General features: G+C 51.4%; 1 protein-coding gene across 4 annotated transcripts in view; it reads right to left on the bottom strand.

The window, feature by feature from the left end:
* MTMR4 (myotubularin related protein 4) overlaps positions 1-27483 on the bottom strand; it is a 56470-nt gene that overhangs the window by 19648 nt on the left and 9339 nt on the right. For 2 of the 4 annotated variants that reach the window (XM_066563389.1, XM_066563390.1), the window contains exons 2-7: positions 16151-16224; positions 5742-5831; positions 3149-3265; positions 2427-2509; positions 2065-2231; positions 141-237 (exon numbers count right to left, since the gene is read on the bottom strand). In XM_066563389.1, coding sequence (XP_066419486.1) covers positions 141-237; positions 2065-2231; positions 2427-2509; positions 3149-3265; positions 5742-5831; positions 16151-16153 — 557 coding nt within the window. In that variant the 5' untranslated portion in view covers positions 16154-16224. Of the gene's footprint in view, positions 1-140; positions 238-2064; positions 2232-2426; positions 2510-3148; positions 3266-5741; positions 5832-8136; positions 8279-16150; positions 16225-27483 lie in introns of those variants that run through there. The other 2 variants (XM_066563387.1, XM_066563388.1) reach the window with 2 other exon arrangements.

Raw genomic sequence — 27483 nt, forward strand, 5'->3', positions numbered from 1 at the left:
TACTCTGATCAGCCTGGGGGCTGTCAAGGCTAGGAAGGAGGATTAGCTGGAGTTTGACTCACCCACTGCTCCGCATGGGGTTTACCAAGGGAAAAGTAAGGCAAGAGGAGAGCGGGGAGGGGCTGTGATGAAACACTCACTTGTAGTTGTTGTTGATGTCAGAGACACGCCAGGCGTTCTGCAGGTCGAAGCCCATCCTCACCAGCTCCATCTCAAACCGGAACCTCACGTGGTCCCCTGAGGAACAGAGCATGGGAAGTTACTGACAGCACAGAGGAATCTGATCCTGTTTGTGGAACTCCACAGCAACTGTCACATGCTGAAGAGAGTCACAAAACCACAGAAAGGTTTGGGTCAGCAAGGATCTGAAGCTCATCCTGTTCCACCCCCTGCCATGGCAGGGACACCTCCCACTGTCCCAGGCTTCTCCAAGCCCCGTCCAGCCTGGCCTTGTACACTTCCAGGGATCCAGGGGCAGCCACAGCTGCTCTGGGCACCCTGTGCCAGGGCCTCTCCATTCCCTGATTCAAGAATTCCTTTTAACATCCCATCTAACCCTGCCCTCTGTCACTTTAACACTGTTCCCCCATGTCCTGTCACTACCCACCCATATAGAAAATCTCTCCCTCTTTTTTATAATCCCCTTTAGGCCCTGGAAGTGGCTCTGAGCTGGAGCTTTCTCCTCTCCAGGTGAACACCACCAGCTCTCTCAACCTGGCTCTAGAGCAGAGGAGCTCCAGCCCTGGGAGCATCTTTTTGGCAAGGTGAAACTCATGGGCAACTGGATGGCAGAAATAATTGTGCTTCAGAAGCCAGGAAGACTTGACCCTCACAGGGGGTACCGGTGCTCGTTTTGTCAAGTCAGGTCTCATCTCAGGGCACATAAACAGCCTCTCCATGTCAAGGGGCTTAATTTAACCTACTTCTGCCCATCTGGCAGAGACAGCTTCCAAAGTGGGTGTCAGGAACCCTATGGCAAGGTGCACTGAGCACCCACCTGAGGCAGTTCCTTCCTCCAGACTGCTCTCAGACGCTGACTCAAGGTTTCCTCTCTCATGTTTTAGCCTTGCCTGACTAATTCTGGATGCCTTTGTTGCTCCAGTGTCAAATCTTATTAATAAATAAATACTGCAAAGCTCTTTACCTCAGCCATATCCTGCAGCAACAACTTGAATTGGTGAGTTTATTTACACTAAACACTTTCCCTAAAGGAAACACAGCAAATATCTCTGATTGCTGGGGCATGGTAAGGAGACAGAGCTTACCTTGTTTGGGGCATGGTAAGGAGACAGAGCTTACCTTTCCTCTATCAGCTTCTCTTGGAATAGCTGTACTACTGAACCCCACCCCTCCATCTCACTTGTCTTTGGACATTTGATTCAGGCTACTGCTGCTCTCCTCTAGGATCAGCTCATTTTTCAGTCTAAAGCCAGGTTTCTCACTCATTTTAATTCCATTTTTAAAAAACTTCATCATCGATAAGACAAAGCAACTGCAAGCCAACTTTGTGTTCCCAGGAAGGGAAACTCCCAGTCCACACGAGGGCACCAGCACAGCTCTGGTTTTCTCTTCATGGACTCAAAGCTTTGATTTGCTTTGATTTTCTCTTCATGGACTCATCCTGTGTGAGGATGAGCCAGAGTTCTCCACTGACCTGATCCTGGGAATGTCACAGCATTTTTGGGTGTTGGTGAAGAGATGCGGATGGGCTCATATTAATTAGGCTGCCTCAAAACTGATGCTGTTTGCCACTCCAGGACAGGACTGCCTGAGGTCTCTATCACTGTGATTAGAGAACTTAAGCATGGGATGTTTTCTCTCAAGGAGAAAGGGAAAAGATGCTTCTGTGTTGCTGGTTCAGAAAGTTTTTTGTTGTGTTTGTTACTAATTCCTTTCACTGTGCTTCTTATCCAGCAGGATATGGCCATCAGCTGGATCTCTAGGCCAGGCACAGGATGACCCAGGGAGGCAAATTTGAAACTGGACAGGGTTTATGAACAAGAGCTCAATTGCAGTGCAGTGCTGCTTGCCAGAGCAGCAGGAAGGGCCAGGCCAGGAGCTCACCAGGACGGCAGAGATGTGCATGTTGATCCTCCTCATCCACACACACCCCCAAGCACCAGGCATGGTAGGCGAATGCAAAGAGGTCCTCAGGCTTGGCAGGGCGGGCAATGGCTCGAGTCAGCCTCTTCAGCCACTCCTGGCACTGCTTGAAGGTGGAGAAATGGCACCTGCAAACCCAAAGGCAAATCACCCTTAGTGGGGACATTCACCCAGCCAGGACTGAGACAGGAAAAGGAACACGGCCCCAAGCCTTAAAACCCTGACCAAGGGCAGCTCAATTCCAAAGGCATCACAGGGGGAGCCACCAGAGCTGGTCCCAGCCTGCAGCACCAGCACCTGCACCACAGCAATAAACCAGATACCTGATCACTTTGGAGTCTTTGCAGATGATGTGAAGCTGGAACATATCCCGACACTCCACACTTTCCATCATCCTCAAAGGCACCTGCAAGGGAGGGACAGATGTAGGGCATGACACCACAGGCCAGAGTAGCCCCAGCAGCCATGCCTGCAGGCTCCTCATGCTGCAGACAGTTCCACTCGTCACGAGCTGCTTCTGTGAACTACAATCCCACTCCCAGGGTTATGGAGCTCCATGAGTCAGCACAGAGCTCTTCCATGATAATTATTCTGATTTCTGTTTTCTCCCTTGGTGATCTCCCACTTGGGGCCAGTTCCTGACTCAACCACATCCAGTCAAGCACAGGTAACTGAGCCAAATAACAGCTGCACTAAGGGACAGCAAATCAAGGCAGTGAGAGAAAGCCTCAAACTCCCAGTGCCTGACTCTGCTTTGGCGAGATGTCTCATTAAAATTGGCCTGCAAGAGACCTCAACAGCCTTAAAACTATCAAAGTTATTGCTTGAATTTAAAGAAAACAGCAAAGGAAAGACCTAATTACTATCCAAAGGAAAACCCCATCCTCATACTTAAATACAGTAACAAAACATCAACCGCACGCCCAGGCCTGGCATCCTCCAAGAGGTACCCTCCTGTGCCACAGCCCCCAGGAACGGGGTATTCCCACCCCTCCCTGCTCTGAAACCCTAGGAAAGGTGATGGTGCAGGCAGAGCCAGACTTACATTGATCACAGAGTCCTTGAATTTGATATGCAGGCGGTAGTTGGAGATGGCGATCACAGCGTCGTTGGCATGGCCCAGGTACTCCACCCCCTCACCCTGCAACACAGTGAATGGCACCTGGAAGGGAGACAGCACCAGGTCAGGTCGCACAGGTACCTTGTGCACTGGAACTCCCAGAGCCACTCTTCCCACTGCCTCCACAGCGCATCTCCCACATGCTCCCCATGCCCTGAGAGCAGGACGGACCACGGGCACCGCTGCCCAGCCCCGCACACGGAGCCAGCAGCAGCTCCTGAAGGATCACCTGTGTGCCAGGCACACCTGGCAGCGAGGGGGGGGCGGGGGACAGAGGGACAACTGCTCTTCAGAGAGGGGAAACCAACTCTGGCACAAGAGGCATGGAGAGGGACATGACTGCAGGACAGCTCAGAGAGAAGAGGGCAGTGCCCTGCACAGCTCCTGAAAGAGCCCAGCACCGTGGGGAAGCACTGGAAGGGGCTGCCCAGGGAGGTGGTGGTGTCACCATCCCTGGAGGTATCCAAGGAACAACTGGATGCGGCACTCAGAGCTCTGGGCAGGGTGACAATGTGGGGATCAGCCACAGGTTGGACATGATGGTCTTGGGGGTCTTTTCCAGCCTCAGTGATTCTGGGATTCTGTCCCAGGGCAGTGTCACTTATGTGATCCTGCTGTGCCATTTAAACATGGGGTGCCCTCAGCTGCCCTGTGAGACTCAGTAGTACCATCCAGGTAAACAAATGAACAGAAGTTGTACCCAGTTTCTGCTAACAAGGCTCTCAGGGATTCTGTGTATAGTTATTTATATGATTGAGGAAGCTTGTCCTGATTAAACTGCAAGAAAGCTTCATTAAAGTTACCTCCATAATCAAGTATCTGTTTTTCCCCATCAGTCTGGACACGTCATAGTTGTTTTTAAAACACGGGATCCTGGCAGACAGTCAAGTTTGACTTTTTTTATATTAAAAAAAAAAAGGCAGAACAGCCTAAAATTCACCAGGCCTCTTTGTCCTTAGCTAATCAGGTTCCTCCTGCTCCCTGAATGCCACCTACACCAGGTCATGTTGGTAACCAATTATGCAAAAAATGTCATGACAATTTATCATTTCAGACAGAGCTGAAACCTGCCAGACAGGGCAGCTGATGACATAATTCATCAGCTGTAATTAGTACAAGTCAGACCACCTTCTCTTTATTTTGAAGTTGTTTCTATGGCTTGGGTATAAAAACCTGAACTTCAAACTTCAAGTGACAAGTGTACTAACAACTTCTCCTTTCTTTGTACAAAAATAACCATCCTAGCCTGGCATCTGTCCGAACACTCTTGAAAAATATTAATTATTTGCCTAAGAGAATATGCTCTCTTTATTTCTGCAGTTGATTTCTGCAGGCTTGCCAGAGCTGTTTTTATCTGGCATGTGTCTCTCCTGCTTACGTGGCTCTTTCACACAGCAACAGAAGGGAGACAGAACAGGAAGGGGCTGGTAAGGCTGCAAGAAGCGATGGAGGGAAATCCTGGAATAAACCAGCAGGTGCCCCAATACAGCTTGTTATCAACTGCTGGCATCCCTCTAGAGCCACAGGATCCTGGAATGGTTTGGGCTGGGAGTGACATCCCAACCCAAGCTGATCCAGTTCCACACACTGCCATGGGCAGAGACACCTTCTACTGGGCCAGGTGCCAAGTCCCATCCAAGCTGGTCTTGAACACTCTGCTTTACAATAAATTAACAATTTACTGAAGGCAAATTACTCTAGGGAGGGTAGAACTTTACTTCTCCAAACAGCAAACTAAGGCAGAGTGTGCTCTTCTCCAGAAGTCTCAGCTCAGAGTTGCCTCAGCAGCTTCACCCCCCAAAGCCACAGCCCTGCAGGCCTGACCCTGCACAACCCCCCAGCCTGCAGCTGTTCCTTCAAGCCAATAGCTCTCAGTCCTCCTTTTCCCCAGCACTGTTTGCCAAGGCAGTGACAGTCTCAGAACAAACTCAAAACACTGCAGCAGCAAGAACAAGGTGAGCCTGGCTCCAGCCCCAGGAGGAGGACGGTGAGCACCACCGTGTTAAAGGAAGCACCAATTCCCAGGAGGGAATGCTGCCCTTGCTGCACAGCAGCAACAGCACCCAGGGCTCTTCCCAGGGCTTTCTGCAGCAGGAGACTGGCACCATATGGAGGTTCCTTCTTCCAGCCACCATGCAGCAGGAAAACGCCAGGGGCAAGGTGCTCGAGGGGAGAGCAGGCAGTGAGGCAGTGCAGCTGCACAGAGCACGGCCCCCACACTACCCCTGTCCCAGAATCTCCCTGGATGCAGGCTGCAGGGCAAGGGCAGGCAGCAGTGCTTCCCCCGGGGAATGCCAGGGCTGGCTGTGCCACTGCAGCAGCTCCAGCTGCATCCTGCCAGGGCTGGGTAGCCAGGGCCAGGGCCTGGGAAGAGCTGGCCTGGCCCCCATGCACAGGGAGCTGCTGCCCCGAGAGTGCTCCCAGCCCGTGGCCTCCAGGATGTGCTGGGCCGGAGAGCTGCTCTGCAGAGCCCAGCCTGCCACATCCCAGAGCTGTTTGGGTGTTTTTACTTCCTTACCTGCAGTGACTCCTCCTCCTTTATGAGCTCCTTCGGAGGGAACAAGTCCTTGGCCTGGATGTACTCCAAACTGGGAGGGCCTTCCTCACCCTGCATTGCAAACAGAGCACACAGTCAGACAGCCTTGACCAGAACACACTGTGAAAGCCAAAAATTGAAGCTGCTGGATACTCTTGGCAGCCCAGGAGCTTGGGGATACCTGTGCATGGAAATGCCTGTTCTGCCTCCAGACCCCAGCAGTTCCTCTGGCTGTTCAGAGTGCCCACAGCACAGTGAAATGCTGAAACCTCCAAGTCCCACCTCTTCCAGCTGAGTGGTGTTTGGAAAGCCAAGCAGACACACCTTGGCCACAGGCGATACTGATGTGACAGTAACTTGTCACATCAGCTGTTCCCGTTACATGGCACCAGAGCAGACACACCATGACACAGAGGGTTTCCATCCACAGGCCAATGTCAGCCTACTCTTCCTCCTCTTAAGGACCGCTTTGTTTTAGGAGTTTTCGTTTTCACTCTCACACCAAAGTCTGGGAAGAGCTTGAATCTTCGGCAGGAGAAGATACAACTGTGAACAACCTACAACCCTATAACAACTGCACCCCAGTGCACATAATTCACAACAGGCACTACTGATTGGTGCCCGCACCAAGTCCAGGGCAGCTGGATATGTCCAGTCTGTTTGGATGGACACCCAAGAAAACCTACAGAGGCCTCAGGATGGTCACACAGAACCTGCACATGCCATCCTTGACAAAGTGGAGTGTATGTCTCAGTTTCGAACATGAGAATCTCCATGCATTCCTACAATCAGAGTGTCTTGAGCTGGAAAGCATAAGGATCATCAATTCCCACTCCTGGCCCTGCACGGGACACCCCAAATCCCACCATGTGTCTCAGAGGATTGTCCCAATGCTCCTTGAGCTCTGGTGTGAACAATTGGTACCAATTTTCACCAGCCCTCACCCAGGCCCTGTCACATCACTGAACTGCTGCCAAAGGAGTGGCACCCAGACATTCAGCTGCAGATGCTCACTGTTGGGAGTCCAGGATGCTGCTAATTCCACATGTATTTGGTGTGGAAAGGTCTTCTTCAGAAGGCTGCTTGCTCTCTAACTCTAGCTCTAGGCTCTAGCATTTACCAGGAAACACTGTGTTCTGCAAGCACTGAGTAATATTTTAAAATGACATATCTTTCTGGATATGTCACCCAAGCCAGAATCCCAATTTCAACCTGAAAAAAGGAGATCCCAATCCTTCTGGCTCAGGAATATTTCAAATGATGCTGAATTCTCTTGTGTTTCTGACAGGGGCTGAAACCTCAGCGCCTGCAGGAAGAGCCTGGCCTGAGGTGCTTCCTGGACCTCAGACAGGGGCAGCCAGACCCCTCCCACCTCACATCCAAGAAACCTGCACACATGTAACATGCTCTTAGAGCCTTCATAAAACTCAGCATCAGCCCCAGCTGGAGGGAAAGGCACTGCCCCTGTCACCATGCTCTGAGAAGACACAGGGCACAGCACCAGCTACAGCAGCAGCCAATGCTCACTTGGAGACCACGGGGGGCTCGGGGCCCCTCCTGCCAGTGGCTCACTCCAAGGCTGAGGCACCAGCTCAGGGGAGCACAAAGGGAAGGTGTGTGCCCGTGTGCCGGTGCAGCAGCCAGGAAGCAGAGATCCTCTCCCATCCTCACTTTGTAGTTTGCAGGGAAATCCCAGGGAGCAGCAGGAACTGGAACAGGGCGGCCCGAGCTCTCCACCCGCCTGGGTGTCCTTGAGTCCCTCCTCGCCTGCAGCACAGGGCAGGCGGAGGCTGAGCATCCCCTCCCGCCACAGCCCCATCCCCGGTACCGGCAGGGCGGGGGTCAGCATCCTGCTCTCTTCACAAGCCTCTTGAAGCCCTCGGAGCCCATCTGGCCAGGAGTGCCCTGGGGGGGTGGAGGGTGGGTCTGCAGGAAGGGTCAGAGCAGGAAACCCCCTCTCGCTGAAGGTATAAAAGGTGCCGAGTGCAGGACCCCTCAGCTCAGCTCAGCACAGCACCGAAGGGGTCCTGCACAGCCGCAGCCAGGGAGGGGGCGCGGGGCTCCCGGGGCTGGGATGCTCTCGCACGGTAATTTCCCAGCTTCAGGCAGGGCGCAGAACCTGCGGGGCCCAGCAGAGTGGCCAAGGCCTGCCGGGGCTCAGCCCGCGGCGCCGGGCACTGCTGTGCCCTTGGGCCCGGCCAGGGCAGCAGGGACGGCCCACGGTGTCCTCCGGCGGCATGTGGGAGCCAGAAGGGGATCCCCCTTCTCCCCGGGCAGATACAGAGGATGCCTTCACCGGCATGTGAGTTGGAGAGCGCAGCTGGCTTATGGCCCCGCTTCCATGGAGGAGAGAAGGGGAATAAAAAGCAGCACTTACAAAGCAGTTGAGCATGGAGCAGGAGACGCGGCCTGGCAGACTCATGTTCATTTTCCGAGACTGCAGCAGGGCCGGGCAGGCACAAGCAGCATCTCCTCCCTCCGGCTGCGAGCTGCGGCCCCGGCACTGCGGCAGCGTCCCCGCTCCGCCGGGAAGGGCAGGAGCATCCCGGCCGCCGGCGGCCCGAGCAGGTGCCGGTGCCGCCGCCGACAATGGAGGGAGGGCGGGCGGAGGACGGGCAGACTCCACCTCCCTCCCAGGGCCGCCGAGCGCGGCTCTGCCATCTGAGCGTCTCCGTGACGGGCGAGACAGAAAATGGAGCGGGCGGCGGGATCGCGGGCGCTGCCCGCTCCTCGGCCGGGAGCGGCATTCCCGGCCCATGGCGCTGCTCCCGCCGGCACCTGCCTCGTGCCGCACTGATGGCGGCACTGGGAGCGCCGGGAACAATAGCGGGAGGGCTGCTTCGTGCCCCGGCACCGCGCCCTCTGCCCCAAGCCCTCCACCCTGGCACCCCGGCACGGAGCCTTCTGACACGAGCCCACTGACCCCACACCAACGCCTCCACACCAGCACTGAGGCCTCTGCTCCAAGACCTCGGCCGCAGCTCTGTGCCCTCTGCTCCGAGCCCTCTACTCTGGCATGAAGCCCTCTGCCCTGAGCCCTTCAACCCTGTGCCGACCCTTCCACCCCAGCATCAAGCCCTTGGCGCAAGGCCTCGGCACCAGCACCGACCCCTCTGCCCCCAGCCCTGCACTCCAATGCCAAGCCCTCAGCTCTGGCCCTGCTCGCAGAAGCTCAGCCAGGATGTGCCACTGCACCCCTGAGCCTGCTCTCCTCCAGCAGTCCTCTGTGCATGGACCGGGAGATGAGGATAAAGGGGCTGCCTGCTGCATCTCACCACTCAACACTCCCAAGACTATAAGTCCTCCGTTCCAGGAGCTTCATGTGCACAGGGACTAGTCAGATGTCCCTGGCTCCCACCAGCACCTGTGTGCTGGAGCATGTGCTCTGGAGTGGACAAGGCTCCTCTTGCTGACCACTTGGACACTTAGCTCCCATGTGAAGTTTCTCCAGCTCCCGTTGGAAATGCTCACAGACACAGGGTAAGGCCATGGGCATAGGAAATGCTGTGGTTGAGCACCCATCTCCCCACACCAGCCCCCTACAAGCTCACTTTTACTACCTGCTGTTCATCAAGCCCAGGAGCAAACAGCTCCCAGGTCACAGTCTATCTCAGGAACCACAGAAGCAGCTTCTTGGGCAAACCCATATTCATTTCTACCATCAGCTGCTGCTCTGCCCCCACCACTGAGCCAGAGGGAGAATCTCTGTTAAAATGCAAAATTAAAACCTGACCCTTCATCAGTCCTCAAAGGCCCCACTATCTGGCTCAAATCACAACTTTTTGCTCCCAAAACACAAATGCAAACAGAGCACAGCCTGTAGCCCCTGAGCTCCTCTTAGATGTGTTTGCCCCAAAGACACCACAGACAGCTCTCCCCAGCAATACCAATGGGATCTCAAAGAGCTTTTCTCAACTCAGATAAAAGACTTCAGCATTTCTCTGCAAAATTGTTCAAGATTACATTATTCAGAGCTGCCTTGGCTAAAGGGACAGCTTTGTGACACCCAGACATGCTGCCCACTGTTACTTGCAGAGCAAAATTCAGTTCCATGAGCTCCCTTGCTGACAAAACAATCCCAGAGACTCACATGGTTACACTAGTTTCACTACTTAGGATTAAAGACTTAGAAGAACACATAGCCACACCTGCAGATAAGCCATGAAATCCCATTTCACCCTCGTGTTGCCCCACTCCACCATTTACACGGAGCACAGAGGGTGGATGTTAGGCATTGCTCATCCTTGGGGCACCTGAACCAGCCAGCACCCACAAACCAGAACACAAGAACAGAGGGTTATGGACACAAACAGAGGATTACACATAAGGACAGAGGGTTATGGATGAGGTTACAGATTTGTCTTGGCCAAAAGTGAGTGGCAGGCGAGGTGCCCTGCTCCCTGCAGGTGACCTTTGCCTGGGTCACTGGAGGGAATGCTGAGAGAAGACCGAGCAGCTAAAGCTGAAGGAACCTTTTATACTAGAGAGAAAGTGTGGCTAAAAACACTGTAAAGCCAATATTTATTGGGGTTTTGACATGTATCGGGGAAAAGCAACACAGCACATTTGGGGAACAGCTGAAGTCCGGGAGTCTCTTGGGCAGTGTGAGCACACATAGCTGTTAAGTGCACACAGCACAAGACCAGTCTCTAACACACAAAACCACTGACAAGGTAGGTAAGAGGTTTGCTCCAACCAACAGTAAGATTTTTAGGGCCAAGGCTCAGTTCAGGGCTTGGCACAGGAATTGTTTGCATTGTAACCCCCCTAAGCTGCAGCTGTGCAGGGTTAAAGGGCTGCTTGTCAGATCAGTACTCTGAATTTCCAACTGAAGCTGACCTGAACGTCCACAAATAGAACTTCTGCTTTCACTGAAATATTTCTGCACTTTTAGTATCAGAAAAAGACACACACACGACTTAGAAACTTCTGCCCAAGCACTGAGCCTGCTGCAGAGCAGAAACCTTGCTCTGAAGTTCAGTGGCTTCACAGACTTTCAAGAGGAACTTGATTCAGACTCTGCTTTCACTTCCTTCAAGAGTTCCCAAAATACCTGCCCTCCTTTCCCTCCAGTGACCCAGGCAAAAGCAGGAGTGGTGCTGGGCAGCCCAGCACAGGACTGCACAGTGCTCCAGACTCCTTAGCTGGCTTAGCCAGAGGGAATTCCTAAATGCCACCTCGGATGCCTCCCCAGCTGGGCTCTCTTCTCCACTGTCACAGAGGAAGAGAAAGTTATTTCACAGAACTGGGCTCCTCTGAGTGTTCTCAGTGTGTGTGTTCATGTAGGCACAGAGAGTAATCTCCTTCATCATCTCCCAACCACCCTTACAAGTGTTTCTCAGTTCTGAGGAAGAGAAGCTGAATATTATGTGGGCAGCATGTTCTTAAGGGCAGCTGGAAGTGATTCGCCCCTTTTCCCTCCCACTAGCAATGCCCACTGTTCCTATGCTGCTCCTCCCACCCCTCCAGACATCCCTGGATCCACACTGCAGGTAAACAGCTTGCAGCCTTCTCCTGAAGGTCCCAAAAGGGATTTAGAGGCTTGGAGATGATACAGCGCTTGGCAAAGATAGGACTGGCACTCAAGGGGCCATCCTGCAGCCTCCAAAGGAGATGATATTCCTCATGGAGACACACCTACATGCACCAGGAGCCCTGCAGCGCAGGGTTCACAGGGAACATCTGGTCCCACTTGCCCAAGGAATCTGCATTGGAGCATGGGACAGGCATCAGGATGCTGAAATCTCTCTTGTGGTCTGGAGCCAGTCAGCATCCTGAAATGAATCATTTTGCCAGTGGCTGGTCCAACTTTCTGCAAGTTTGGGAAAGTGGGGGCGAGGGAGCAGTTAATTCCCACCGGGCCAGGTCCCTTCTAACCCAAACCATTCCATGATTCTAAGAGAAAAACTGCTCTCATTCACTGCAGGGAGTTGCCAGCACACCTGACTCAGCCTTCCACAGACATGTACACCCTTCCCAGCCCTGGCGTAGCTTTATCCTCTATTTCTTTTTGGAACCACAAATAAAATTGCTCTCTCCTTAGAAGGCACCACACCCATCTCTTCTATAGATTAAGGGTGGGCTTCTCCTCACCCCAGCACAGGCCATCATCCTACAGATGGAGGGGAGGGGAGGGGAGGCAAGGGCTGGCAGAAATGTGCATGCACAGCCCTGTCCCTAATAGCACATCCACTGCACAGACTGCCCTGATCTGCCTCCAGCTGGAGAAAACCGACAGAAAAATTGGCAGGAGCAGGTGACTGCCCTGGAAAGGGAATTCCAGGACATGAGAAGTCAGTGGGAGCCAGGGAAGCTCTGTCTGACAGCCAGGGGCACCAGCAGCAGAGGGGCCATCAGGATACTCTACTTTAGATCCTTCCAGGTCTGAATATTTATTTTCAGTGATGATCAAAATAGGAACTGGTTATCTAGATCTTTTTTTTCCAGGTGAGATGGGGAAGGAAGAAACTTGCATCATTTATCTTATTCTAAAAGTTAAAATTCATTCTCTTTCTGCCTGGCAGATGCCTACATTGGGTGAGATGAGCTGCCCTCAGACATGTATTTCTCTCTCTCCATAAGCTGATGCTGAGACTGATGAGCTGTGGCCAAAGGCACTTCTTGTTCTGCCTCCCCTGCTTCTGTTGCACAAAGGGCATCTTTGTTTCAGGTCCCCTTACATAAATAGTTAATTTCCTCAAAGGCTAGGGAGGTTTGTGGGTGAACTGAAAGGCTGCTGTGCCTGAGGTGGAAACAAACCCTTAAGCCTGTGCAAACAGAAGTTACTGTTTTATACCCCATAAATCAGGACTGGGATGGTGGGTGTCATCTTTTAATCTGGATAGAATGATAGAATAATTCATAGATCTGTAATACTGCATTTGGTATTTGTTCAGAAAGGTGCCCAGAGGTGAGCATGGAACTGAACATGCAGCAAGAAACCTTTGAGGAGAGGGACAAAAGGGCACAAGTCATGGGCTGTCAGCTCCATGCACCAGCACAAGGGGATGAGGGGTGGCTGCCAACGCCCACCTCGGGTAAGTCATGGGCCCCTCCACAGGTAAGAACCAGATGCACACAGTGCCAGTATCCCAGCAGTCAGGAGAGGGAGCTGAGCACTGAGTGCCAGCAGAGCACCTGCACCAACCCACCTGCCAGATTCGTTTTAAGTAATGTATTAAGGTACTAAGTGCTTATTGGGGCTCCATTAGCCAGAGATCAGGATTAAACCAACACTAGTGCTGTCTTCAAGGTCATCCCCATCAGCAGCTAGTTTTGGGGAAAAGTGGGAAGAGTTATGCAATCCAAGCTGTTAACACTAGACCATGAATGTGGAGCAGCAGAAAGGGAAGCAGGTTGTGAGGCACATCTGGGGTGCTGCTGAGTAAGGGCAAAGCTTTTGGGCCTGCCCTTGCTAACCACAGGACCCTGGTGCGGTGGCCTCAGCCTCCCGTGAGCACAGGGAATTAAGGAAGCACTCAGTGTGGCTGCAGGGAACAGGGATCCAGCCAGCCCCGAGGCACCCCCTAACCCACAGCCCACCTCCAGCCCTCCCTGTGACTAACTCAGGAGCCACAGCCCTCTGGAGAGGTCACAGAAGGACTCCAAGGAGGCTGTCAGGAGTTTCCATCAGCTCTCTGCCTTCAGCTGCTGACAAAAGCTCAGGTAAGGGGGTGGAGGTAAGTGCTTTTTTCTACAGCTTGCAATTACAAGTTGCTTTCTCTCCCTTGCCATGGGAGACAAAAAGCCCATAGTCTCTTCCCAAAACAGTGGGTGAAATGGGAAGGGCTTTTGGTGGTTGGTTTATTTTTTCCAAAATGAAAAAATAATTTTTAAAATATCACAAGAGCATTTTAATGAAATATTTAAAAAAACAAAACCAACCTTCTCAGAAGATCCTTTAAAATGGTAAAGGCATCTTAGGGTACTGATAAGGAAACCCTCTCATGCAGAAGAAATCAAACAATGATTACACCCAAGGGTGGGCAGGGCCAGGTCAGGGTAAGGTGTGTCCAGACACAAGAAAGGAGTTCAGGGAAAAGCAAAGCTTCCATGTTTTAAAAAATCCAAAATTCCAGTCTCTGCACTCAAAAAACCAAACAAAAAACCCCAACAAAAAACCAACAAGAAAAACAACAAAAATCCAACCAAGCAAACCAAACCCTGTCCCCAAAAAACTTCAAACCCCCCCAGAAAAAAACAAACCACAGATCCAGGGAGGGGTGATGAGAACAAAAGATGGCTTTGCTACAAAGAATTTAAAAGGCTCTTCAGATGTCTATGGGGAATGTGTGGAGATCTACAAAAGGGGAGGAGATGCTCACAGGCAGCACCACACTTTATTGTTATTCCCAATACAAAACCAGCCAAAACAATATGGGGCTGGTTCCAAAACAAAGCAAGAGGTGTTTGGCAGCACAACTCTGACACAGCTGCAAATCTTCACCTGGTTTTTAAAAGCCTGATGATTTCATGGAAGGAAAACCTACCAAGGGCTCATAAAACATCAATAAATAGTTTCTGGATTACCAAGTCCCTGAGCTGCAGGTCCTGCTAGGTGAGAGCACACACCTGAGTCACAAACCCCTGCAGCATTCACTAGGCCCTGTCACTCAGGTGTCTGACCAGCCTTGCCCTCAGGGGGCTCAGTCTGGCCTTCTCTGTTTTTCCTGGGGAGATTTTTGATGCATTTTCCATGTGTTTATTCCCATTTTTTCATTCATATCTGGTTACACCTGCATCCCTCTCACCTCAGTCCCACCCACAGGAGCCATTGGGTTTCACGCCTCCAACGTGACACCAGGGCAGCTCCAAGCTGAAGTGTGAGGCCCTTTCTCAGGTTTTGACAGGTGAGGACTTTCACCTCCCCACCCCAGACTAAGTTCCTCACCCTGCAGTGTGGGGATCAGTTCTCCCAGCAGAAGCACAGGAAATCTTGAGGCAGCATCAGAGAGCATGAGGACAGGGGCTACAGCAAAAATGCTGAGTGTGTAGCTACTCAAGCTGAGAGCTTAACTCATGCAGAGAGCATGTTTCCTTTCCTATTCCAGTTGTTAACAAAATACATCGGGGACAATCCCTCAGGAGACGTCACCATTTCCTCAAGCACTCTACCAGATTTTCATCTTTTTTTTTTTCTAATGTGTTTAACCTAAATGTTCATGTCCTCAGTCTGAATTTCCAGCCCTTTGTCTGTCTCTACAGTTCTCCTCAGCACCTCTTCCCCCACATCAACACGAAGCTGGTGCTGGTCCATGTCACTGCAGCAAGTTCAGGCTCTGCCCACCCACAGCCCAGATGCAGATCACCCCTCTTCAAACTACCCCCCTCAGGACACTCTCAGCACATCTTTCAATATTCCCAGTCTCCAGCTTTTTCCTCCCAGCAGATCCCTTGTATTTTGGGTTATTTCTTGCTGGTGGTATTAGAGGCCCTTTATCCAAGTTTATCAGCAATCTGGCTGCTTTGGCTGTGGTTCAGATTCTTTGCTACCACATTTTTCTGTGACTAATTCTTGTGAAATTTCTGCTTCTTTGGTGGCACCAGAGCTGTTATTAACATGCTGTGAAATCCTTCACTGAGAGGCGACAGAGGAACACAATGAGAAACACCAGCAGTAAGTTTTAAAGAAAAAATAAATCAGTAAGCCACTGAAAAACTGGATGACTATGTCAGTAGTACAGGGAGGCAGAAGGGGTTTCAGTCTTACTTTTTTTTCCAATATATTCCAGTAAGAGATTTAGGAATAAATGTCTCCTGTTAACAGCATCTTGATGACAGTGATAAATCCTTTCTATTATATTATTGTATATAATACACAATACTGTTGCACTCTTCTTGCCCATTCTTGTATTTCTTCTCCTACATTTAGCAGCAGTACAAGATTTGGACACACAAAGAACAAGACCACCCACAGAGGACAGAGGCAGACCAGATTCATGGAATCATTAGGGTTGGAAAAGCTCTCTAAGATCAATGAGTCCAACCATCCCCAAAGCACTGCCAAGGCCACCACTAACCCATGTCCTCAAGTGCCACATGCACAGGGTTGTTAAACCCCTCCAGGCACAGAGACACTGACCCTGCCCTGGGCAGCTGTGCCAGGTCTGCACAACCCTTTCAGTGAGAAATTTTCCCAAAATCCACCCTGAGGCTCCCCAGACCCAGCCTGAGGCCGTTCCCTCTGCTCCTGTCCCTGTTCCCTGGAGCACAGCCCGACGCCCCCGGCTGTCCCCTCCTGGCAGGAGCTGTGCAGAGCCACAAGGGCCCCCTGAGCCTCCTTTGCTCCAGGCTGAGCCCCTGCCCAGCTCCCTCAGCTGCTCCTGGGGCTCCAGACCCTTCCCAGCTCCTCAATGTCCATCCTGTAGAGATGAAATAAGACATGGACTCACCATCCTCAGACACCGTCCAAACCCTCCTGGTTCAATCACAGCTCAGTCTCTTCTTGTTCTTCTACAAGTCTCACCTGCAGCAAAGAGGAGACAACCCAGAGCAGAAGTTTAGCTTATACGAATTTAGTTAAGAAATTGAATTTACAGGAATGGTACTTCAGTGTCAACACAGAGGGGGAAAAAAAAAATCAAGACCCCCGAGGCCAGTGCCCAGTCTCTCCCTATCCCTGCCAACCTCTGCTTTGTGCCCTTTCCAGGAGCTGCTGGAAACCAGATTCAGCATCAGGGGGAGCCACCAAATCCTTTTGGTCACTCACTCACACAGCACCCAGGACTTGTCACATAAGCCTACAAGAGCCTGTGCCCCACAAGCACAAAACCCCCACTTTGGGGGAACACAGGAGGGAGCTGAAGGAAGACTTGGTCATTATGGTTCAAGGACCTGGGGAAGATCCTCCACAGGAAACTTGAGTGTTTGGAGAAGATCACTGTGGTCCTGGGAGGAAAACACCTCTAAAACCAATTGGGTCCTGCCTGGGAGGTGGGGCAAGATGCAAGCACTCCAAGTACCAGGAAAAAACAGCAAGTCCTTCTGCCAGCTTTGCCCTGCTTGAGGGAGGTTACATGAGGCATCTGTAGGAAGGAGAAAGCCAAGCAGCAAGACTTGAACAAGGTCCTGCTCCAAGATCTTTTCCAACAGGACCAGATGCTCCCACAGGTGATCCTGGGAACTCCATGGAGGAAGAGACCCTTCCTCAAAGTTTTCAGGTGTCTCCAAGATCAGTTGATCACCAACATCTCTCTCATCTGCCCACACTTTGCCTCTGTTTTGCTCTTCCAGCCCCCCAGAGGGGATGGAATTATCTACAATTAAACGCTGGCACCAGGGATGGGCTGAGCCCTGGGCACTCCTGTCCTGGTACTACTCATGTGCCTGAGCAGCCTCCCACTGCCCCATCCCTGGCAGTGTCCAAGGTCAGGCTGGATGGGGCTTGGAGCAACCTGGGATAGTGGAAGGTGTCCCTGCCTATCGCAGGGGGTGGGATGGGCTTTAAGGCCCCTTCCCACCCAAACCATTCTGGGATTCTGTGAAACAGCACAGAAATCTGCATGTGTGTGTCCCAATGTTTTTTAAATACAACATTTTAAACAGGGATCTTCAGTATTTCAGTGTAGGTTGAGGATGGCTCAGAGCTCACCAACCCAACCTGATTTCTGCCAGTTCCCTGTAGCATGTCAGAACTCCAGGAATGCTCAAGGTCTTCCGTAAATTTTGCCACCATTAATTTTAACCTTTCTCCTCCTCAGGTGAAATACAAATGCCAACAAACGTGCAATTGGAGATTATCTAAACATCTCACACAACACATCCCAGCTGGGAATCCCCCTCGTTCCACCACTCAGGAATTGTGTTGGCTACAGAAGAGTTCTGAATACCTGCCGAAGGCTTTCCTTTGCTCAGGGATTTCCTTCCCAGCCCATAATTAAGTCAGGTTTGACACCCACACATCAGAAGGCCAAGCTGAATGCCAGCATGGAGGAGTCATTGCTGAGATGTGATTCCCACAGTGAGGCAGCTGCTCCCACCCTGCTCCTGCCGTGCCCAGGCTGGAATCGTTATCCTTGGCCTTTCAGATCATCTCTCACATCCCGTGATGCACTTGACAGGAAAGGACAGGAGAAAGGCATAGGAGGTCGGAAAGGACTCCAGTCTTGTGCAATGTATCTCTACATTTAATTCTTATCTTTCTGGGGCCATGGAGCTGCTCTGAGGGCTGGAGCCCGACAGGGAGAGTTGGGGGTGTTCACCTGAAGAAGGAAAGGATCCAGGGAGAGCTCAGAGCCCCTTCCAGAGCCTGAGGGGGCTCCAGGAGAGCTGAACAAGGCATGGAGGGACAGGACACAGGGAATGGCTCCCACTGCCAGAATACAGGGATGGATGAGATGCTGGGAATTAGGAATTGTTCCCTGTGAGGGTGGGCAGGCCCTGGCACAGGGTGCCCAGAGCAGCTGGGGCTGCCCCTGGATCCCAGGAAGTGCCCAAGGCCAGGCTGGACAGGGCTTGGAGTAGCCTGGGACAGTGGGAGGTGTCCCTGCCATGGCAGGGGGTAGAACAAGATGATAAGTAAGGAATCTTCCAACCCAAACCATTCTGTCACATTACCTTACATTTAAAAGCAGATCAACAAGTTCCAGGAAACTATGAAACTGTGATTCCCACACATTGGGAATCAAATTTCCTATGAAAACAGAAAAAAACAAGCAGTGCACTATCACCCTTCAAACCCAGATCAGTCTGGCTCTTTTGAACTATAAAGGCCTTTTTCCCACTACTTAGCAAATAATCTCACCTATCAGACTTCACAGAGGAAAGAGCCTCCAGCAGGAGCTACCAGGAGAGTCACTGCCAACCGGTGACTTGCAAGTGATGCGAGAAGCACAATTAGTTTGTAGGTAAGAAAGGGAAGAAAAATGTTAAATATCCTTTTTTTCACTAAATCTGAAGATACTTGAATTATTGACAACACTGAACAACAGGAGTACTGTTCCTGCAGTGTGCTTTGGACCAATCTATGCAATCATTGCTAATGGCCAGTGCGGTTTCTCGGTTCCTTCCTTGTACAAGTCAGTAATGACCAGAAACTGAAACTCTGTGGCTTCGTCATGACTGAGGAGGCTCCTCCTCACTCCCAACCCCCAGCTCTCTGGACAGCCAGTTGCCCAAGAGGAAGGCAATCCATGGCAGCAGGACTCCTGGCCCCATGAGCTCAGCCTGCTGGAATGCTGCTGCTCCTGTGTCCCTAGGGCCTTCCTGCTCCAGTGGGAGCAGGGACAAAACTGAAGGGATTCCTGAGGATTAATGGAGTGAGAAAAAGCCAGGAGATACTACCAAAATCCAAGTGCTGCTTGTACCTCTGGGGAGCCTCCAGCCTTACCCGAATGACACTCGGCCCAGGCCACCAGGCAGTCTTGCTTGAGCACTTGTGCAGCTCCACGTGCTCCTGTGCTGGCATCTCAAATGCATCCCTCTGTTTCAGGGCTGGCCATGGCCATCCTCCTTTCAAAGGCTGCTGTGTCCCACTGGCTGCTGGCTCTGCCCCTGTGGCTCTAGCCCAGGGGTCTCCAGCCCTTGGGAGAGTGGTGGTAGCTCTGCACCCAGCAATGATGTCCAGCACCTCTCTGGGCTGCACCCACCAACTTCTCCTGTGGAAGTCAGGTTTGGCACCTCAAGGAGCTGCCTCCCATGCGAGAAGCTGGATTACCCTAAAATCCAGGATAGAAGTTCTCCTTAAAACCTTGGTGACAGGGGATGGGCTGGGGATGGCCACCTGCTATGCCAAGGTGGAGGCCGATGCTACAGAATTAAATGAAGAAGGGACCAGGGACAGAGAAAGCCAAGACAAGAAGGATAGCACTGAAAAGAAGATAAAAGAGAACAATGGCCTTTCACACACAGATGGAATCACTTAATCACAAAATGCTTTTGATTAAAAGGGACCTTAAAGGTCATCTTGTTCCAGCTCCTGCCATGGGCAAAAGCAGGTTGCTCCAAGCCCCATCCTGCCTGGCCTTGGACACTTCCAGGGATCCAGGGGCAGCCACAGCCTCTCTGGGCAACCTGTGCCAGGCCTGCCCACACTCACAGAGAAGAATTCCTTCCCAATATATCTAACCTAAATTTCCTCTCTCAGTTTGAACCCATTCCTCCTTGTCCTGTCACTGGCACACCAATAGGTCATGTCGAGTTTTTTCATGTTCAGTCACCCCAAAGCCCAGAGCCTCAGGCTTTTCTGCTGCTGTGCAGTCACAGGCAGATCATGGGGCCAGTAGCCGCCTGCCCTCACCATAGCTCACTGGAGGGGGCACAGGAGGGAGGCACTGGTGCTGCTGGTGGGGCTGGTAAGGTGATGCGACCCAACACTGCTGGGCTAGGGGAAGTAGAGAAAATAATTAATTTCTCTTGGGCATTTTTATAGCTTGTAACCTACTCTGGAACTCTCAGTCTGGGAGACAAACCCTCAGATAATAAAGCCGTGTCAGAGTTGAGAACACTCGTAAAACTCTTCATTTGCTCTCCTGTAGCCTCCTGCTTGAGTGACTCACACCACACTTCCTTATGCAACTACACTGCTGCCTCTAGGGATCTTTGGCCCTCCTGGTGAGAAACAGAGGGGGAGGGACTGGAGCAATGTGGAAACCTCTGTCCCCGTTCCCTGCAGATGGTGGAAGATGCTGCTGGAAGAACCTGGCCAGGACCACCAAGCTCTGCCTGCATCCTCCAGGATGCTCAGCCTTCATCCCTGGCCAGACTGTCACACACACACCAGGAAAGGACTGCTCCTTTTCCAAACGGCAGCTCTGGCCTGCAACACGCAGGTCCCCTCTCAGCTGCAATCCAAGCCAGGATGTGACAGGAACTGGGAATCGCAGCAATCCCCACAAACAACTGGGCTGTCAAAACCCAGGAGAATCATTTCCTATCCCTCAGGTCTCATGGAGGAGCAACGAAAGCATGGTGCTGTGAATTTACAGGAACCTCTGAAAAAAGCTCAAAGCCCTGCTTCTAGTACAGTGGGATGAACAAGTGTGGGGAACACAGAATAATGAGGAACAGCACCCGATCCCTGCCATCACTGCCAGCACAGCACGAACAGGGGTCCTGTGGGAAGGAGGGAGGGTGCCCATACAACATACACACATGGAGCTGTGGGAAGCTGGGAAAGGGAGCAAGAGCTGGCTAAGGCTTCCTGGTTGCAGCAGTGTCATGGGTGCCCCAGGCGAGGTGGGTGGCCCCTGGCAGCTCCTCACTCCCTGCTAGGAGACTCGATTTTAATTGCTCATAAAACTCCAGCCATTGTTTGCAGTTGGAGCAGAGCTCTCTGCACTCAGCATCTGCCCCAGGCAGAGATTTTTGCTTTAATTTCAGCTAAAATGGTAGAGTTGGTGCTGGTACACTTAAAGGGGAAGAACAAGTCCAATATTAAACAGGGGATGTTAGAAGGAAAAAACCAGGAAACCTATTAGCCTTATTGTGATCCCAAGTGAAACAGAAACAGCTATCTCAAGCCTCCCACTAATTAGAGGCTAAAAATGTAATTGTCAGACCTCACAGCTACATGCAAAGCAGATTGTATAGGCTGGTCTTTGTTATTTTAAACAAAATCACAGCTAAGAGGGCTGTTTCTAATGATGGCCATGACCAGCTGCTCTTCAACAACAAAACTCTTTTACTGCTGAATAACTATTAAAAAGAAAAGATCGGGCTACCAGAGCCCCCAAATGTCACAGCAATACGAGATGATGGTGACAAGTTGCCAAAGTATTCAGACTGCTCTGCAGCATGAAGGGATAATATATGGTCTAACCAAGGGGAAGGGCTGAATTCCAGGATGAAGAATTACCCATGGATGAAGGGCTGCTGGAAGTCCAGATTAGAGGATCTCACAGGCATCCCCATATGAGCTGCTCAGCGGGGACTGGCAAAAAATCCACCACAAAAATATATAATAGCAGTGATGAGAGAGGGGACTGATGGGTGGCACTTCTGTCCCCAGCACTGCTGGGACCATGGCTACAACTGCCAGAGCTCAGCCAGCACACTTGGAGCAGGAAGACCAATGCCATGTACTGATCCAAAGCAAAACCAGCTCACCTATGCAGCTTAAAAACCCAAAGATAATAAAATAAAAGAATTCTTCAATATACTGCAGTATTTATGCTAAGTATTGGTCCTGCTGACAAGGACAGATCTCAATCCAGATCTCAATACTGGTGGATGAAGTTTCAGAATGGAATCAATTCCATCAAGCTTATGGGAAAAGTTGTCCTTTTTATTGCTTGGAGTGTTTAAAACTCCATTAAATAGCTGGTTTTAGTCCAGGTCTGAATACATGAATCTCCACAGGCTCTGGGTAAGCAGAGCTGCCCATGGCACCCTTGGCACACCCCAACCTCCAGGTGCTCTTCCCAGGATCAGTGACTTGGGCTCACAGACTGAGTCTCATGTTCAAAGTTATCCTACCTGGGAGATGTGGGGAGGACAAGAGGAATTACCCCAGGGGAGGGGGCCACCTGCCATTACACTGCATGGCCCATCCTGAGTTCCAGGGGATGGCCTCAGGCCAACACAGAGCAAGACATGGCCACTGCCTCACTTAGCCCATGGCACAGAACCACATCCCACCCCACCTCACCCACAGCCACCAGGAGAAGGTCACAACTTGCAAACTCTTCCTGGCTGTTCAAACCAGGAGTCAGGTCATAATTAAAATATCCTGAAAGCATTTTTGTCCATATTTCAAAGTAATCATGACTTCTTTGAAGGCTGCTGAGGCTTCAGCTGAATTCCAAGTGGGAACATCTAGGTTTCAAACACGGAATTGTTCCCAAGAGCTCAGGCCAGGACACATAAATCAGCTCTCTGCAGGACTGCAGGGTTCAGGGAAAGGTGCCGTAGCCAGGGATGCTCCTGACTGCACAGCACCATCCTACGGGAGAAAAGCCCTCAAAAACACACCCACATGTGGCCAGTGCTGGGCACTCATGCCCATTCCCAGGGCAAGCACACACAGCTGTACAGGGAGGATGCTGGAGGCTGGGCTCAGCCACAGAGGGACACGGGGAACACAGGGACAGATTATCCAGGCCTGTAACTGACAGCCAGACAGCCAGGCACAGGCGAGAGGGACAGAATCTGCCTGAGCCAGCTGCAAAGGAGGGCAGGAGATGTGTGAGGATAAGGTTACACAGGGCAACAGGACAGAAACCAGAGCCCTGCTGGGACAGCAAATCCCCAAGGAAGAGCGGGAGGAGCAGCAGAGCAAAGGAGAGAACGGGCAGAGCGAGTTCAGGATTTCAGGAGCACAACTGCCATGGAGTCAAATCTCCCAAATGGTGAAGGTGGGGAGAATAACATGGAGATTTAGCCAAGCTCAGGGTTTTTGCAGCAGCAGTTCCAGGCTGAGGAGATGAGGGACTTCACTTTGACTGGGCTGCGTCCAAGAGACTTATCATGGAAGTGGGGAAAAAAATAGGCATAGGAGGTGAGTAGGAGCAAAGGTGAGCTTTGCTTTTAACAGGGGAAAAGCTACACAGCATGGAGAAGGATTCAGAGGCAGCTGAGAAACTGAGCAAGGGGGGAAGAAGAAAAGTGCAACAGGAAGGAACAGACAGCACAGGGGCAGACATCAGAGGACAAACCAGAGGAGAACTTGTGCCTGGTGCAGGGAAAAGAGCAGAGTGCCAGGTGGAATGCAGAGAGGCAGGAGGGAATGCTGACACCATATTTTGTCCTTCCCCCTCTAAAGAAATAAGGTCCTCTGCAGTAAAAAAGAAGGGGAAAGAAGGTTGGAGAAATCAGAGGGGTGCCTGGAGCAGCCACAGGCTTAATGCCCAATAAAAGCAAAGCTCTGGTTTAGTAAAACCCAGAGCAGCTCTGCCAGGAGCCCTGAGCCTGCACAACTGTAGGCAGGCCTGGACCCCAGAGCTGCCATGGACTCACCACTGCCAAAAGGGAGAATGAACAGGAGTAATTTTGGAAAAGGAAATACATGAGGTAGCTGAAGATCACAGAGCTTGGGAAGAACAATGCAGACTCTGGGGCAGAGTTGCTGGTAGGGAACAGGGGTCACTGAGCTGAGCAGGCACCACTGGAGCAGGAGCAGCACTGGGCTACAGGCAGTTTTGGGGTTTGTGCTGTTGAACAGTGTAGAACTGAGGACTGCTGAGGATGGAAGAACAGTGGAAGCTTTGGAAGGAAAGATGCAGGAATGTAGAAGAGGGTGTGGAAAGAGCTGGAGGGGGAAACAGGCAAACAAGACTAGATCTTGGAGGAGGAAAACACCACTAAAATTTAAAAAATGCTGAACTCGACAGGCTGGGCCGGGATACACCTGGAGCCAAGACCTGCCAGCCACCTCTGTGTCAGGCTCAGGGGACAGCTTAGCCTGGGGACACTGCCAAAGCAGGGTAATGACAACTTGTTTTGCAGAAGAGTGAAGGAACCAGGGAGGGGGAGATCCTTATGGTGCATCCAAGCTCCAGGACCATGTTCCCAGCAGCATTTTGTCTGTCCCATCCTTTCCTCTGCCACATCTTGCTCTGCCAGGATTCAGGAGAGATGGATACACACATGAGCCAGAAAACAGTTTATACCATGTGCAAGATGGAACAAAATTATCTTTAAGGTCCTTTTCAAACCTTGCATTATGTGAGTCCGTGAGATGGGGGTGCACAGGCAGATTCTGACAGACCCCAGCTGCAGGGTCCAGCAGTGTCACCCAGATGCCATCAAGATGTATGGGATAATGAGGGAAGATAACAGAGCCCAGCACTTTGCCAGCAAACGAGCACTGCTATCCATCTCTGCAATGATTTTAAGCATAATTAATTTCAGCAGCCTGCCTGCCAGCTGACACTGCTCTTTGCATTAATGACAGTGAAATCGGAGTTTCAAGGGGAACGCAATGACGGTGAAGGAAGCAGAGCCAGGAGCAGGAGTTTCGAAGCTCATCTCCCCTCTCCTCCCGAGGCTGTGGCTCTGCCGGCGCCGCAGCCCCGGGGCTGGGGCAGCCGGTGGCACCAGGTGGCAGCAGCACACCGGGGATGGTCCCCTGCCAGCTCAGCGTCTGCCTCCTCCTTCGGGCTCGGAAGGAGCGGGGCCTGGCGGAGGCGCTGCCATCACCGCACTGATTCCTTCCCATCCCAGCCAGCCCGAGGCAGCCGCAGACAGGGACAGACCCCTCAGCCTTTTCCACGGGGGCACGTGGAAGAGCCACGGACCAAGAGAGCCCTGCTGCTCCCGTGCCATGCCCACCCTACAGGCCTTTCATCCCAAGCTGCAAGAGAAGGAATTAAAAGCCAAGGCTCCAAGCTGAACTTCATAACCAAGGGACTGACAGAGACAGGAAGCACAGCTTTGGCAAACATTTTCAAAGTTCCCTGTAACTCCAGCCTGTAGTTCTCCAGCTTTGTTTGCTTTTCTTTAAAAAAGCAGTTGGGACATTTCAAGTCACAATTAAGGCTTTATTCAAGTGCAAACAATTGCCTGGTCCCTACCCAGAGCAGTGCAGATGGACCCATCCCAGCTGCCATCCAGGCTCCTGCCTGCTCCCGGCGTCCTGCAGCTCGGAAGGGAGGGATGTGCAGGCCGGGGCTCCCCGACATGCTGCCCTGGCCCCTCCCTCCACACCGTGCACTGACTTCAGCTCAGTCTCAGGAAGGAAGCAGCATCAGCTTCAAGGAAACGGTGCCTGCACTACCGAGGTCACATCCCAAGTCGCCAGGCCAGAGAAGTGCTGTCTAAACTGGTCTTTATGCAAACACTCAGTTCTCATTATGCACAAGGAGAAATCACCTTTAACTCCTATCAGCCTGGAGAGTCTCTGACAGCCACAGTTTTTTCTGAAAGGCAATCTTTGTGACTGCAGAAAAAACCTGAGATATGTGACCAAACACACCAAAGACATCCAAAGACATCTGAAATCCAAAGACAAAGTCCTGAAGTGTGCCACTTCCTCTCCCTACCCCACTACAGGTTTTCCCAGCCAAGCTCAGGGCTTTCGCAACCACCCATGTCTAATACCCTGGCATTCAACACGTGGGTACTTTAAAATAATTTCAACCAAACAGCAGCAACACAATGTCAGTCCTGTTATTATTACAAATGTAACTATTATTATTTTATACAAGTGCATAAACATACCCATGTGGTATTACTTTAGGAGTCCTAAGGTTTCTGAGGCATGTTACTGCAGCCAGAGGACAGGATGGATGGGGGAAACTAGGTAAAGGGCAGTCAGGACACCTCTGGCATCCAAAGTGGTGCCTGCCTGCAAGGATCTGGAATCTCCCCTGGGACAGTCAATAGAAACAGTGTCTGAAAGCAGAAAATACTGCTTTTACTCCAGGTGATCACAATAACACTGCTGGGATTCACAGCCCTGTGACAGACACTTCAGGTACGGCTGAGGCTCCTCAGCTCTGGAAGCTCATGTTGCTGGCTGGAGGCAGACCTCAGGCCAGAGCTCAAGTGCCACCATTCACCACAGGCAAAATTTCTAGGAAAGCCTGTGTTCTCCAAGGGTAGTTTTCTTCCATAGGAATAAAATGAAGCATCTTTTAGTAACCCACATAAACACATATGTGAAAAAGCTGTGACCGAAACCATCAGCAGGTCTGAGAGGACAAGGAAGCATCAGTACTTATTCTCTTGACTCACCCAGACCAAGCCCAGTGTCCCCAGCAGCCTCCTCACAAGTGACAAGGAGAATCCTGTGCCAGGCCCTGCAGCACTGACCCTTGAAACATGGCTGGGAACACGCAGCTCTGCTGAACACTCCTCCCCGCTCCTGGGGGAAAGCCAGTTCCTCTCCAAAACTTGCAATAATTGTGCCATCACAGGAAAAACCTCTAAAACAGAGCAATGAACATCTGCTCAGGGCTTTTACTATCAAGCTACAGAAGACCACAAGAAGAGATGAAAACCCTTGAGTTATTAATAAGCTAAGAGCTCACTTTCAATTGCAAGTCCAACCTGAGCATGGTCAGAGCTGTTTGCTCCCATGGAAACCCTGAGTTTGCAGGCACTATCTCCTGATGGTTTGTTAGGTCTACAGCCTGAACATCCTCCTTCCCAAGGAACCCTCTCAGGGTTTTGTGTTGCCACAGCTGTTCTTCACAACCAGGCAATGAACTAGAACTTGGAAACTTGGCCTTCATGAAGCTTTTCTGGGGGTGGTATCCCTCCTAAAACCAAGCTAAACCTCACCTGGTGTTTAACAATTCCCCTTTCCCACCCCAAGCCCCCAAAGTTTAAGAAGGTTAAATCAGAGCCTTTGGTCTTTAATTTCCAAGTATCTGGAGCCTTCCAAAACTGGTTTGCACTTCAGCAATGGAAAATCCCATGGAGGTAGTGCCTTGCACACTGACCTGCTTTCATTAATAACCTCACCTCAAAGGATGTGGGCAGGTCAGCAAGGTCAGCTGAGCTTAAGTGCTCCCATCTCGTGCTCTCTCTAAGCACAAGCTTAACTGCTTCTAAAAACAGCACTGGCCATGCCTGCTGCTCCAAAGACACTCATAGAAAGGGAAATCCCCAGCCAATTGATACAGGGGAAGAGAAGGCAATTTGATATATATAGCAAGTCCCCAGCTTATCTAGCAGCAAGAGCTGCTCAAATTCACACACACTGTCCCTTCCCTGCTTCCAGCAGGACGAGGGATGAAGGTGGCCACATGCTGAGCTCAGTACTGAGAGGAGCCAGAAGATTTAGTCTCATCTGCTGCAACTCACCGAGGGAACAGAGCCTGGGATTTCTTCCCCTTCATAGTTG

The sequence above is a fragment of the Molothrus aeneus genome, chromosome 20, assembly GCF_037042795.1.
Source record: "Molothrus aeneus isolate 106 chromosome 20, BPBGC_Maene_1.0, whole genome shotgun sequence".
NCBI lineage: Eukaryota > Metazoa > Chordata > Aves > Passeriformes > Icteridae > Molothrus > Molothrus aeneus.